Raw genomic sequence first — 14,647 nt, forward strand, 5'->3', positions numbered from 1 at the left:
CTTGTAGAGATGCCACTTTGGTATTTTCCATGCACAGAGAGTAGAAGTTGGTGTGGCCAAGGCACGCAGGCAAGTGCATAAATGCTAATTACTCGAAAGAAAGGCTGCTCCTGTTACTCAAGCTAACCTCTGAAGCATAATTAAAGGTAGCTACTGGCAACAATCACATAAACTTCAAGTTGACTGCTAAGGTGAATTGCAGCTGTGCTTTGTATCTTGCACCACTGTAATTTCGTAGTATAACCAACTTCCTTCTAAAAGACTAGTAGCTAGACAAAAAAGAGTCCGCCTGCCAAATTGTGAATCTTTTTGGACTACATTATGTGTGGACATTGATATTCCAAGTTGAAATGGGTGCACATTACAAAGGCAAAACAGACTGCAATCTCACTAGTTACTTTACCCATTCGAACAATATCATTACTTCTGCATCTTAATACATATTTATAACGCAAACATTGCGTACATAAAGTTCTGTACAACAGTTAGGAACCTTACACGACTAGGCGACTCTCTTCACTTTCAGGGAGCACAATATCTAGCCTCATCATAGGCTTATACTTCTGAGGTACTTGAGCACCAGCCTGCATACAGACTTCAACCACAGCTGGAGCCTTCCCATAAAACCTCTTCAGTGCACTCCTCAATGGGGGTCCTTTTGGATCTTGAACATGCCACACATAATTTGGGGGAAATACCTCATCCACTGTTGCATCTTGCCAGCCATGTTTCCCGTCCCGCCATTGGTGTTTAAATTCACCACAGAGCTTAGCGTTGTGACCCCAAGGCCCCACATGGACCTCCGAACAGTACCCACAAGCTTTGACAGTGTACTTCTTCATCAACTTTGTCACCCCCCGTTTCACTTTCTCATATGCATCAATAGTCTCCTGGGCAATCCGTGGCACCTCTGACTCCAATGGTGGAGCAAACCGTTCAAAAGACCGATGGGTGTCAAGGTCCAAAATAACCGAACTTCTGTCTACAGAGGGCCTAGGCTCCTCAACTAATCCACCTATGTCGATCACTTTCTTTCCTATCATTCTGATGGGTTTAGTCCTTCTCCGTGAAGGATATCCTGGCAGATCCAGGCCAGCTTGGATGCAAAGTTCTACTACTGCTGGAATTCTGTCGTAATTGAATCGTGTCTCATGTTTAATGCGCGTGCCAAAAGGATCATACATATGGTATGACTCGATAGGAATTAGCACATCATTAATTGAACCTTTTACCCAGGAGTGGAAGCTTCTGCGACTACTGTTGGTTGGGCCCAGGCAATCCTGAATCTCATGACCATTTTGAGCAACATGGATTTGTGAGCATTCACTGCAGGCAAAAATAGTAACTTAGTAGGTGTTTGGACATGAACTTGAAATTATTGATTTGGATGAAGGATGATTTGTAGTTGAAATTGTGTCTGGTCATAAGTTGCAAACAAAGATTTGAAATCAAATTGTACTTTTCCTCGTAACCATGAAAACCCACAATTTGTAAGAACTATCAGAACTTCCCCAACTCTTATACAATCTCACCAAACGAGCAAACGTACCTAAATTAACGATTAACAATGGATTCCTCACAAAAGCATCAACTGATTTTTGGGTGTGTTTTGGTTGGCAAAGTAGGAGTTGGATAATTACTTTTGTAATAAAGATGGATCTTTTTTTGCAAAATCTAAAATTATGGTCCAAGTTTTAAATTTTAAAAAAAAATTGAAATCACAAAGTTGAAGTTGAAATGCTATCTTTGAGGTGAATTTGGGATTTGAAATCAGAATTGCATGTTGTAGTTGAAGCTTTATATAAAATGTGATAAACAAACACATTTGAAATCAAAACTTGAAATCGTGATTTGAAATCGCATGTCCAACGGCACCTTAGTTGATAGAGAAATGGCATAATTACTCAGTTCAAAATATAACACGCAATAAAATCAACAGTCTTATTCTTTAACAAGTTACCTACAAGCATGGACAGGAACAACATGGAGCAGCTGAGCAAGTCCTTTAATCAAAAGTTTCCAATCATCTAACAATTCGTAAGCCACCGGAATTAGGTCAGGTACAAGCAATCCATTCTTAGGGGGTTCAAGCTTCTTTTCTATTCCCGACTCTGCCAGCTTCTTATCAGCCCTAGCAGCCTGCTGAATTTTCTTAAGAGGTATAGGATAGGGCTTCTTTTTTTTCTTGGGCAGTACTGGGGGAAGATCCACATTCTGCTGCACAGCTTCACGTTTCTTAGAGTTTCGACCTTGGTAATGCCTCCTATCAGAGCAAAGAATGGTTCCTTGTCTTCTTGGACCAATTGCATGATATTTTTTATCGAACTGCAGCAAAAAACAAATACCTTAGCCTTCAGATGAAACATGAGGAATAATACAAGGCCGAGGAAATACAAAGTAAATACAAGGGATTGCAAGAACCATAGGGCCAAAGTTCTCAAAGCATTCCGTTATCAATATGTTTAACCAAAAAGCAGCAGCACTAAATGCAACACCAGAGTTTACTTCTTAAGGATAACTAAATGAATGAACTTCAGATATAATTTTTCCCGCACATGATTATGAAATAACTTCCTGAAATGAGAAAAGAATGCAAGTAACAGTTGACTGCTTATATACTGTTAAATCATTACGGCTTTGATCTTAGCAGTAACCAGAGATCTTGTAGTGATGAATTATGGATATTAAGATTAATATTTCAGATAGTTGTGACTATCTTTCAGAAAATTTATCCTATCTTTCGGATTGTTGTTTAGGTCACAAAGCCTACAAAAGATATGAAGTTATGAGAAGTCCTGAAGAAGCCGAACTATGAATATAAGTAAGAACACAAGATGCCAAATTTCTCCAATGGATCACGATAATAATGATGAAGAAAATGAGTTCAAAAGAATTATCACTCAAGTGAAGAGCTTGAGTTGGAGTTCTGTCTTTTCTCAAGACATTACTGAGTGCTTGAGAAGATTCAAGTATTTTCAGAAAAAGTCATTTAATTTAAGAGCATGTACATGTAGGATACTCAATTTTGTTCTTCTCTCTCTGAAATCGCAGAACTGTACAGACATTCAGCCTAAATCATGATGCTAATGATAGAGCCAAGAACCCATTGATTGATTATGACAAAATAATTAAGTTATTTTTCTTATAGTGCCATAACAGCGAGCATTTGCCAAATTCAAGATTTCTTGGGACAAACAGCACTAATAATTCCCAATTCCTAAATTCAAGATCTGTATCAACTTTAGACTCGTCAGTAACATAAAGAAGAATGCCCTAAGATTCAATTTGTCTGTTGGAAATTATCATCCTTACCTTTAAGCAAAAAAATATCATGAGACAAATGATTTCACCAACAGTACTCAAGGGTACCAATTACTTGAAACAGAAATCTGAATATATTATCCTAGATACTTGGACAACATTCAGTCAAGAGACGAGCTAAAAGAGGCACATCACAACTAACAAGAAAGCATAGTACTGAATAATTTACATATATGAGAGTATTAGTAGCTTCATATAATTATAGCTTGAAAGCAGAGAGTGGAAAATTCTGAAAGCAAATAAAGCGACCAAGTATTTGAGCAAAAGGGCATAATCTATGAAAGAGGGAAACAGAACCTTCAGCAGAAGAGGATAAGCCCATTGCTGAGGCTTCTTATACACAACCACACCAGGGCATGCACCTGAAGATAAAAGCGACATGAAATATTTTCCACAGAGGTCATATTGTTACTTGCATTCTTTTTCAAAAAACCCGGTACTTTGTGAATCAATGAGCTAATATCGATTGTTATTGTTCACCTAGAACATCCTTTTTCTAATTTAATTAAAAAAAAAAAAAAAAAACGAGGCCTTCAGGGCTTATTGCCCAATAAAGGCATCAACAAAAACACTGCCTTAAGCCACTGGTAAGTGGTGATTAGTAGGAGAAAAATGTTTGAATCCAATATTCTTTCAAACTGAAATTTCAAAGATACTAAAGAGTAAACAAAGAAAAGGCCTGAAGTTGAACCATTTTGAGAGGGACACCATGAAGTATAAGTCAGAGCTGAAATATGCTGTAGCATCTATGTGTTCTTGCTTTCTGTCTGCCTGCTAGCTCCAGTGAGAAATCAAATTTTGCAACTCAAATGGTTGTTCCCTACAAATTGAGCAGTTCAGGAATTAAATAAGATAATTACAAATTCCACTATTGAAGTCTGGAGTTACCATAGAAAGATCATCATGGAGCAGAACTTAATAAAATATTTACCAGACACACTAATTAAGTTACAGAAGCAATACAGAACAGAGAACATAGTAAAACACAATCAGGTTTGACAGGTACTAATGAGTCCTCTCTTTCAACACACGTTCACCATTATCATCAGCAATCAATACAAAAATGCATATATTTTTTGATGACATGGGAACCCGCAGCCGCTACCCTACGGGTGCGCACAGGGCAAACCCAGCTCTTGTGCAATAGCTCGCAAACCACACAGGAGAGATAACCCGCACTAGGCAAGCCGTGTGCGACGAGCTCGACCCAGAAGGCAAATTCCCTGCTGTTGTACGCAGGGGGTTTCGAACCTGAGACTCCATTATGAAAGCCCCATGCCCAACCAACTGAGCCACCCTTGCGGGTAATACAAAAATGCATATATTAGAAAAAAATTAGGAGTTATTGTCCAGAAGATCAACCAAAATGTACCAAATAACTCTTCTCACCCTGATAAATCAGCAACTTCCTCATAAATATACTCATATAGACCTAAAGTGGTGAAGTGCTTAAATCTACATATACCACCCCAACACTTTGGTATGCCAATGGTATATAGAAGTATTCACCAAATGAAACTACGAGGCCAAATTTTAGAGCTGAGACGGTTTTTTGTAAAATCGTCAGCTAGAGAACCGCTCAGGTATGCGATTCATGGTTTCAATTAACCACTATACTAGTAGAAAAATTGGGATCTTAAAACTGTGTTACTAATACTACAATGCCCCAAGATTTTTCACTCCTTTTCCTTCTAGTTGAGGCAAGAGGGTTTATATATACGTCAAATCTCTTTCAATCAATGTGGTCTCTGTTAGGGTGTGTTTGATATGGAGGAACATATTTCTAATCTCTTATGTTTGGTTGGTCAAAATTTTTGGAAAACATTTTATTTGGGAAACGAAGTTTCAAAAGTGACATTCTATATTAATTGACTTCTCCCCACCCATACCCCACTCCACCCCACCCAAACACCCCTATCCCCACCCGACTCCCATAATATTTGCCTAAATTATACTCATTTTAGGACAATATATTTTGATTACTTACCGGTTACCAAATTCGAGAAAATAAGTAAGAAAATCACTTATTTTTTCCGAAAGACATTTTCTTCCCGAACACACTCTTACTTACTAGTATTACTTTTTCCAATTATAATAAGCTTTAGTTGTACTTGCTCTTCTTTTTTTTTTTGATGACATGGGAACCCGCAGCCGCTACCCTTTGGGTGCGCACAGGGTAAACCCAGCTCCTGTGCAATAGCTCGCAAACCACACAGGAGAGGTAACCCGCACTAGGCAAGCCCCGTGCAACGAGCTCGACCCAGAAGGCAAATCCCCTGCTGTCGTAGGCAGGGGGTTTCGAACCTGAGACCTCCATTATGAAAGCCCCATGCTCAACCAACTGAGCCACCCTTGCGGGTAGTTGTACTTGCTCTTTTCCAGCCATCTTTTGGGATGCCACCAAATCTCAGAGAGTCACATAGGTAATTCACATATAGCATTAAAGTAACCTTCCTCTCCCCTTCTTGGCAGAAATGGTTCGGGGTGCTCACCTTAAAATCAACAAAATATATATTGCTTTGAGTAGGATTCGAACTCAGCTCCTCCATGGCTTAGCCAAAAGACCACAACCTTTTAACCAGAGCACCAAGATCATTTATTGCTTCTTGGGTGCTATTTATTATTTTATACCAAAAGTTCAATAATTTATATATGCCTACATAAAGTATCCGCCACGGTTAATGGGTGCTCCAGCACCAAAAATTCATACATGGGTGATGGGTCCGCCCCTGCCTTCTTCCTACCCCACCCCACCCCACCACTCACCTCCCTCTACTTCAGGCATTCTTGACCAACCGTTATCTCCACAATTTCCATAAACCTTGGCTTGTCCTACTATCTTCCATTAAAAATCAAGAATCCACCATAAATGAACCTAAAATCCTATCTTTTGGACCCCCAACAGAAAAGGAAAAAGAAAAAAAAATCAAATAAACTAATTTAAGGGCGAGGACGTGGGGTAGTGAAAATGTTGAGCTTACCTCAATTTCTTGAATCTATGTGGGAGACTCTGCTACAACTGGTTATGCCACTGAATTTCTTTGAGCTTTATACTATAGTTTGAATGGTAGATGAGTGTGCACTGGAAAAGCTCTGAGTTTCAAAGCTCACTAGGATTTAGCAGATTATTAAGCAGTTGAAACGGTTTACAATTGTGATAAAGCTGAGTTTTTTGTATAAGCATGTAATTATTAGTTTGACCCATGAACTTTGAAAAGGGTAAAATATGTAGCCCTCAAGCTTTCCAAAATTATGTATATTCCCCTTTGTTCTTTAATGTGATCTTAAATATATGAAACTCCCAAGCCAAGTCAATCAACCTAGCACTCAACTTCCTTAAAATACTAGTTGCGCAAAGTGATTCTGTTTTTTTTTTTTTTGAATAACCGAGAAATCTGTGTGGAGCAATCCTTTTGAGCCAATTACAACTTTCGAAACTTGGGATAGTGAGTCCACGCCACTCTTATCCACTTTAATATTAGACTTAGTTCACTTAGCACAAGACTCAAATTCATGCCTTAAAACATAATTCACTCAACATTTGCCAATTGAGTTAACCCGAGGTAAAAAGAATTATATCTCTCCAAACCACTTCAGTAAACACTATCACGTTTTGAAGCGTTAATTTTCATTCTTTAACAAGGATTGGTTCAAACATTTGTTAAGTAGTTTTTTATAAATAAATAAATAAAAAAGGAAAGATTTATGCTACTTTTTGTATAACTTTCAAATATGCAAGATTACTTTAAAAATATTGAAAAATCAATATTCAAATTCGCGCATCATAATCAGATAATTTGACCTTCACAGTGGACAATTGTATGCTGATCGGATCAGTTGGACGAGCACAACCCAAACTAGAGGAAAAACTTTATGATGTGTGAGATATGCTGTGTCATATTTGAGTGAGGGTCTTTATTAATTGACAAGTGTACAATATGGGTCCCACTCCATTTTAATTTCTCCCTCTCTTCACTACTAATTAAGTGTGAGGGTCCACTCCATGTTTCTTTCCTTCACCCTTGGATAACCTCCCCCCCCCCCCCCCCCACTCCCCTACAGTAGTTGGGCGATGGAATTAAAAAGGACTTTTGAGTTATTTATTTAAGGATTTAGGACACAAGTTTTAAAAATTGGGTAAAACGGACTCTATTATAATTAGATATTAATGGGGTTATGCTCATTTAAAAAAAAAATTATACACCCCAAAGTTTTTCTATTTACAAAAAGGCCCGACATATAAAAGGGTTTTTTGGCCAAAAAGGCAACAAAAAATCCCATTTAGTCAAGTCATTTCAGCGTAGAGAACCAGTCCAAATTCATCTTCTTCTTTTTCAATCTCAACACATTCCAGCCTTTCAAACGCCTTGCTCTCTTCAAAATAAGGTTAGATTTATCTTCATTGAACAAAAATGAAATCTGCATTTGCCTTCTTCTTCATCACTAAACCAAAGATTTTTTAATTTGTGTTACTTCTCTGTTCTTGATAGTAATTTGTTAATACACTGTTTGGGAATTTGCTTTAAAGGGGATAAACAGTTCATCTCAGTGATTTAAGGAAATAATTTAATGTTCTTCATCGTTTTCTAAATTAAACATTCTGTTCTTCTGGATTGTTAATAAATAACGTGTAGTTGTTTATAAACAACTGCATGGTGTTTACACAAAGGTCCTGCATTGCACATGGTGTTTACATAAGCATCATATATTTTTAAAAATATTCATCTAGTGTTTACACTAAAAAAACTGCACATCCTAATGTATTTAAATATTCATATGTAGTTTAAGCAACCGCATGGTATTTATACAAAGAGTTTGCACTGCACATGCAGGCTCCATGTAAACAACCAGACTTTGTTTAAACAACCACATGTTGTTTACACTATGAATCTACATATAAATTCTCTATGTAAAAATACCGGACTGACTATAATATTGTCTCAAATTCTAATATGTATCTTTGTAATATTCGTGGTATTGTGATAATTAATGGGGGACAAAATACTATTAGCAGTTGATCTACATGGTGAATGGATAGAGACCGATGAGCGTTATAATTGGAAGTCGAAGGGTGGTCTTACAGTACTGATACTAGTGAGGAGGGATGTTACGTATGATGAGTTTGTTGATATCGTCATTACTAGGCGTAAGTTATCTAGTGCACCAAAGGATCTCTTAATCACTTACATGCTCAGCATTGTTGCAACGGAAAAAGCACATTTTTCTGAATCAAAGGATGATGATGATGATTTGTTCACTTATTTAGCTGATGTTGACAAAGATGGTCGTCGTTGGCCCATTCTAAGGGTAAATGTGGTTGAAATTGGATCGATAGAAGTTCCAAAATTTGGAGAAGCAGTAGGAGTGCTCCCTGGGCTTGCTAGCAATGCAGTAGGGGTGCTCCCTGGGCTTGCTAGCAATGCAGTAGGGCAAGAAGAAGCTGGAATTTTTTTGGATTTGATTACAATACAGCGGGGTTAGAAGCTACTTCACAGTTTCTAGAATTTGATTACAATACCACAGGGGTAGAAAGGGCAGAAGAAGATACAGATCCTTCTATTAATTCGAGCAATACACAGAGGGGTTAAGGGCTCAACACAATGTAACCACAGTCGTGAAGACGGCACAGGATTTTTCTCGGGTCTAACTTTCAAGAAGAAGCAAGAATTGAAAATCCCGTTGAACCTTGCTGACATGAAGAATAATTTTAGTTTTGAGCATCTAAAGAACACCAAAAAAAATCTACAATGTCAAATGTGTGGATAAGAATTGCAAGTGGCGACTGCGAACTATGAAGTTTGAGGGTACCGATAGGTTTCATATTACCACATACCATAATATGCACACATGTGGAGTACAACATCTTACAAGCCATCATCGACACGCAACCGTTGAAGTCGTTGCTAAACACATTGAAAATAAGTTTATCGAGGGGAACAGTCTATCTACAAGAGAAATTAAGGAAACAATTCATGTAAAATTAGGATGCAAGATTAGTTACTCGAAGTGCCTGGTGGGTAGTTATATTGCAAAAAATCTTTGACAAGAGGAACAGCAAAACACAGATATGAAGTCATAGATAAGTACCGTCATATGATTCATATTACAAATGAAGGAAGCAAGACAAATTTGAAGGTTGATTCTCGTGGCAGGTTCTTCTATTTTTTTTGTATCCTATGGAGCTTGGATAAACGGATTTGCTTATACAAGAAAAGTCCTAGCTGTTGCTGGAACACATTTGTTTGGAAAGTATGGCGGAGTGTTGTTGTCTGCTGTGGCGTTGGATACCGAATATCACATATTCCCCTTGGCATTTTGTGTAGTAAATTCGGAGTGTGATGCCTCATATCAATACTTTTTTGAACTATTGCTCGAGATCGTCCCCAACACCAATGAGTTGTGCATAATTTTTGATAGACATCCATCACCCCAACCAATTCTTCTTTTAACATATCAATTTTTTCGTCGGCTTCCTCACTGGAAAATGGCTTAAGGTCTTTTATGTATTTTTCCCTTTTTTGTGCATTTGTAGGAATCAGGAAAGGGTGCTCTACCTACATAGAAAGAACAAAAAATTCAATAGTATGATCTTCCTTTATAAACAACATCATGCTTATTAAACAACTGAATATTGTTTAGTTCAAACAACCTCAAGTTGTTTAAGCAAGTCTCAGGTTGTTTAACGAGTTTTAGAGACTTACTTTTTCATCAGTGGTACTGAATGGATCTGAAGATTTTTTTAGGCCTCCGTACGACATCCACCTAAGCATACGTGGCAATGTTCTCTCAGGGGGAACATTCTTAGCATTTCGTTGAAGTTTCGGAATAGCTTCAAAATCCCAAGCCTGAATTGTGTAATAATCAATTACAATCAATATAAATATTACAAGTAAAATAATATATAAAAAAATATTTATTTAGTTACTAGGAATGCCCACGGGAAGCCGTAGAGGTTGTATTCAGATTTTATTGGTTTTGCAAGATACTCAACAGTCAAAAGATAGCTTTTGAGACCCCATGGATATTCGTTGAAGACAGAGGGCTTGCAAGCTAGCTTGGTCATGTCGGCATCAACACCTGATGATAGATCTCTTGCACATAGGATGCAGTGATAGAACCAAACCAAAGCAAGTGAAAACTTATAATTTTTTGGTGTTTCGGGTGATTTGATTTTTTCAAGGAGGAAGTTAGCAGTAAGAGTTTTTCCTTCCTTGGAAACAAATTCCCACAATGGTTCACCCTTCTTTAGCCGACTAGCCAATGCTTCTCCAAAAGGAAGGGGTGACACCGTAGTCCGGTCATCAAGACAAATTCCCTCAATCCAAAACAAACAGGCATGTTTTCATATTCATACCACAGTTCCATTTTTTCTCACAAATGATACATCAGAGTAGAAGACCATGAACTATCAGCGACCCAAAATTCACTCGTTGTATTGGAATATCAAGAAAATGCCCAAAACAACTTTTTTTGAACCTATCTAAATACCCTGTTCTACCAGAACTCCTCTTAATTCAACAAATGATTTTCCTCCTAGAGCTGACTTTACAAAATTCTTTCCCGAAAAATCACCGTGCACGGAATAATGTGTCTTGAAGCGATATTTTGTAAGATCAATGGACTTGATGCATTCAGGAACCCCATTATCAGAATCATCAGCAAACTGTACATGATTATAAAGTTGATTAATTATAAGAAAGTATAAAAAAGCCTCAAACATCTGTTGTTTGAACTGGTGGTAGTTTAAACAACTAGTCGATGCTTAAATAACAACTGTTTGTTTACAATAAACAATTAGTAGGTGTTTAAGCATCCATCTGTTGTTTGAACTGGTGGTAGTTTCTAGGGCTGGGTGTTCGGTATTCGGTTCGGTATTCTCAAAGTTCGGGTTCAGTAATTCGGTAATTGAAAGTAGATACCAAATACCAAACTTTCAAGTTTCGGTTCGGTAATTCGGTAATCGATAAATCAAACTTCGGTTCGGTACGGTATTCGGTAATACTCAAGTGCAAAGGTAAAAGATTTGAAACCAAAACTAACCTCTAGTTTGCAATGATCACATTAAATCAACTAAAGCACATATCTTCAATAAGCCAATGTGAATACTCAATGAATTTTTATTGAAATTAAATACATCAGTTCAAGAACTTTTTAAGAGCTTAGCCCCAAAATATATTTTGTAAACTAATCACCTGTACAAGAAAATTTTCCTTATTTGTTCACATTGTGAATTGTTGCTGTAAATTCAGATCATGAACACTTTACAGTAAAATGGGGAAGCGTTTTTTTGCCTAACTTTTGCAACAAGACAGAGAGGGGTATACGATTGCCTCTCTGTCTAACTTTTTCCCTAGCTTTTTCTGCCTAACCTTTGAAATTATTTCGGTATACCGAATTACCGAATAGTATTTTTATTACAAACCAAATACCGACATCGAATACCGGATGTTTTAATTTTATTCCGAAAAATCAAACCAAAAATCGAAATACTGAATACAGAATTATCGAAATTTCCATAATTAAAGTGTTCATGATCTGAATTTACATCAGCAATTCACAATGTGAACAAATAAAGAAAATTTTCTTGTACAGTATTTAGTTTACAAAATAAATTTTGAGGCTAAGCTCTTCAAAAGTTCTTGAACTGATGTATTTAATTTCAATAACTTCAAAAGTTCTTGAACTAATGTATTTAATTTCAATAAAAATTCATTAAGTATTCACATTGTCTTATTGAAGATATGTGCTTTAGTTGATTTAATGTGATCATTGCAAACTAGAGGTTGGTTTTGGTTTCGGTTTCAAATCTTTTACCTTTGCACTTGAGTATTACCGAATACCGTACCGAACCGAAGTTTGATTTACTGATTACTGAATTACCGAACCAAAACTTGAAAGTTCGGTATTTGGTATCTACTTTCAATTACCGAATTACTGAACCTGAACTTTGAAAATACCGAACCGAATACCGAACGCCCAGCCCTAGAAACTACCACCAGTTCAAACAACAGATGGATGCTTAAACACCTACTAATTTTTTATTGTAAACAAACAGTTATTATTTAAGCATCGAGTAGTTGTTTAAACTACCACCAGTTCAAACAACACATGTTTGTGGCTTTTTTATACTTTCTTTTAATTTATCAACTTTATAATCATGTACAGTTTGTTGATGATTCTGATAATGAGGTTCGCGAATGCATCAAGTCCATTGATCTTACAAAATATCGCTTCAAGACACATTATTCCGTGCACGGTGATTTTCTGGGAAAGATTTTTGTAAAGTCACCTCTAGGAGTAAATGCATTTGTTGAATTCAGAGGAGTTCTAGTAGAACAAGGTATTTAGATAGGCTCAAAAAAAGTTGTTTTGGGCATTTTCTTGATATTCCAATGCAGCGAGTGAATTTCGGGTCGCTGATAGTTCATGGTCTTCTACTCTGACGTATCATTTGTGAGAAAAAGATGGAACTGTGGTGGGTGAACCATTGTTGGAATTTGTTTCCAAAGAAGGAAAAACTGTTATTGCTAACTTCCTCCTTGAAAAGATCAAATCAGCTGAAACACTAAAAAATTATAAGTTTTCACTTGCCTTCGTTTGGTTCTATCACTGCATCCTATGTGCAAGAGATCTATCATCAGGTGTTGATGCCGACATGACCGAGCTAGCTTGCAAGCCCTCTGTCTTCAACGAATATCCATGGGGTCTCAAAAGCTATCTTTTAACTGTTGAGTATCTTGCAAAACCAATAAAATCTGAATACAACCTCTACGGCTTCCCGTGGGCATTCCTGGTAACTAAATAAATATTTTTTTTATGTTATTTTACTTGTAATATTTATATTGATTGTAATTGATTATTACGCAATTCAGGCTTGGGATTTTGAAGCTATTCCGAAACTTCAACGAAATGCTACGAATGTCCCCCCTGAGAGAACATTGCCACGTGTGCTTAGGTGGATGTCGTATGGAGGCCTAAAAAAATCTTCAAATCCATTCAGTACCACTGATGAAAAAGTAAGTCTCTAAAACTCGTTAAACAACCTGAGACTTGCTTAAACAACTTGAGGTTGTTTGAACTAAACAATATTCAGTTGTTTAACAAGCATGATGTTGTTTATAAAAGAAGATCATATTATTGAATTTTTTGTTCTTTCTATATAGGTAGGGCACCCTTTCCTGATTCCTACAAATGCAGAAAAAAGGTAAAAATACATGAAGGACCTTGAGCCATTTTCCAGTGAGGAAGCTGACGAAAAAATTGATATGTTAAAAGAAGAATTGGTTGGGGTGATGGATGTCTATCAGAAATTATGCACAACTCATTAGTGTTGGGGACGATCTCGAGCAATTGTTCAAAAAAGTACTGATACGAGGCATCACACTCCGAATTTACTACACAAAATGCCAAGGGGAATATGTGATATTCGGTATCCAACGCCACAGCAGACAACAAGACTCCGCCATACTTTCCAAACAAATGTGTTCCAGCACCAGCTAGGACTTTTCTTGTATAAGCAAATCCGTTTATCCAAGCTTCATAGGATACAAAAAAAAAATAGAAGAACCTGCCACGAGAATCAACCTTCAAATCTGTCTTGCTTCCTTCATTTGTAACATGAATCATATGATGGTACTTATGTATAACTTCATATCTGTGTTCTGGTGTTCCTCTTGTCAAAGATTTTGCAATATAACTACCCACCAGGCACTTCCAGTAACTAATCTTGCATCTCAATTCTACACAAATTGTTCCTTAATTTCTCTTGTAGATAGACTGTTCCCCTTGATAAAATTATTTTCAATGTGTTTAGCAATGACTTCAGCGGTTGCGTGTCAATGCTTGTAAGATGTTGTACTCCACATGTGTGCATATTATGGTATGTGATAATACAAAACCTATCAATACCCTCAAACTTCATAGCTCGGAGTCGCCACTTGCAATTTTTATCTACAAATTTGACATTGTAGATTTTTTTTTGTGTGTGTTCTTTACATGCTCAAAACTAAAATTATTCTTCACGGCAACAAGGTTCAACGAGATTTTCAATCTTACTTCTTCTTGAAAGTTAGACCCGAGAAAAATCCTGTGCCGTCTTCGTGACTGTGACTACATTATGTTGAGCCCTCAACCCCTTGTGTATTGCTCGGATTAATAGGAGAATATGTATCTTCTTCTGCCCCTTCTACCCCTGCGGTATTGTAATCAAATTCTAGAAACTCTGAAGTAGCTTATAACCCCGCTGTATTGTAATCAAATCCAAAAAAAAATTCAGCTTCTTCTTGCCCTACTACATTGCTAGTAAGTCCAGGGAGCACTCCAACTG

The 14,647-nt window shown here is 37.1% G+C and overlaps 1 protein-coding gene across 2 annotated transcripts; it reads right to left on the minus strand.

Annotated features, from left to right (window-relative positions):
• Positions 1–295: 295 nt before the first annotated feature.
• On the minus strand, positions 296–6,594 carry LOC132634975 (APO protein 1, chloroplastic). 2 transcript variants are annotated; one of them, XM_060351170.1, is made up of 5 exons: positions 6,303–6,594; positions 4,013–4,141; positions 3,619–3,683; positions 1,961–2,325; positions 296–1,326 (listed from the first exon to the last, which is right to left on the minus strand). In XM_060351170.1, exons 2-5 carry the CDS (start codon positions 4,065–4,067, stop codon positions 495–497), a joined length of 1,317 nt encoding a protein of 438 aa, XP_060207153.1. In that variant the 5' UTR covers positions 4,068–4,141; positions 6,303–6,594; the 3' UTR covers positions 296–494. The 2 variants fall into 2 exon arrangements, with proteins under 2 accessions (XP_060207153.1, XP_060207154.1); XM_060351171.1 differs by lacking the exons at positions 3,619–3,683; positions 6,303–6,594 and having other exon boundaries at positions 4,013–4,143.
• Positions 6,595–14,647: the final 8,053 nt, after the last annotated feature.

The sequence above is a fragment of the Lycium barbarum genome, chromosome 4, assembly GCF_019175385.1.
Source record: "Lycium barbarum isolate Lr01 chromosome 4, ASM1917538v2, whole genome shotgun sequence".
Taxonomy (NCBI): Eukaryota; Viridiplantae; Streptophyta; class Magnoliopsida; order Solanales; family Solanaceae; genus Lycium; species Lycium barbarum.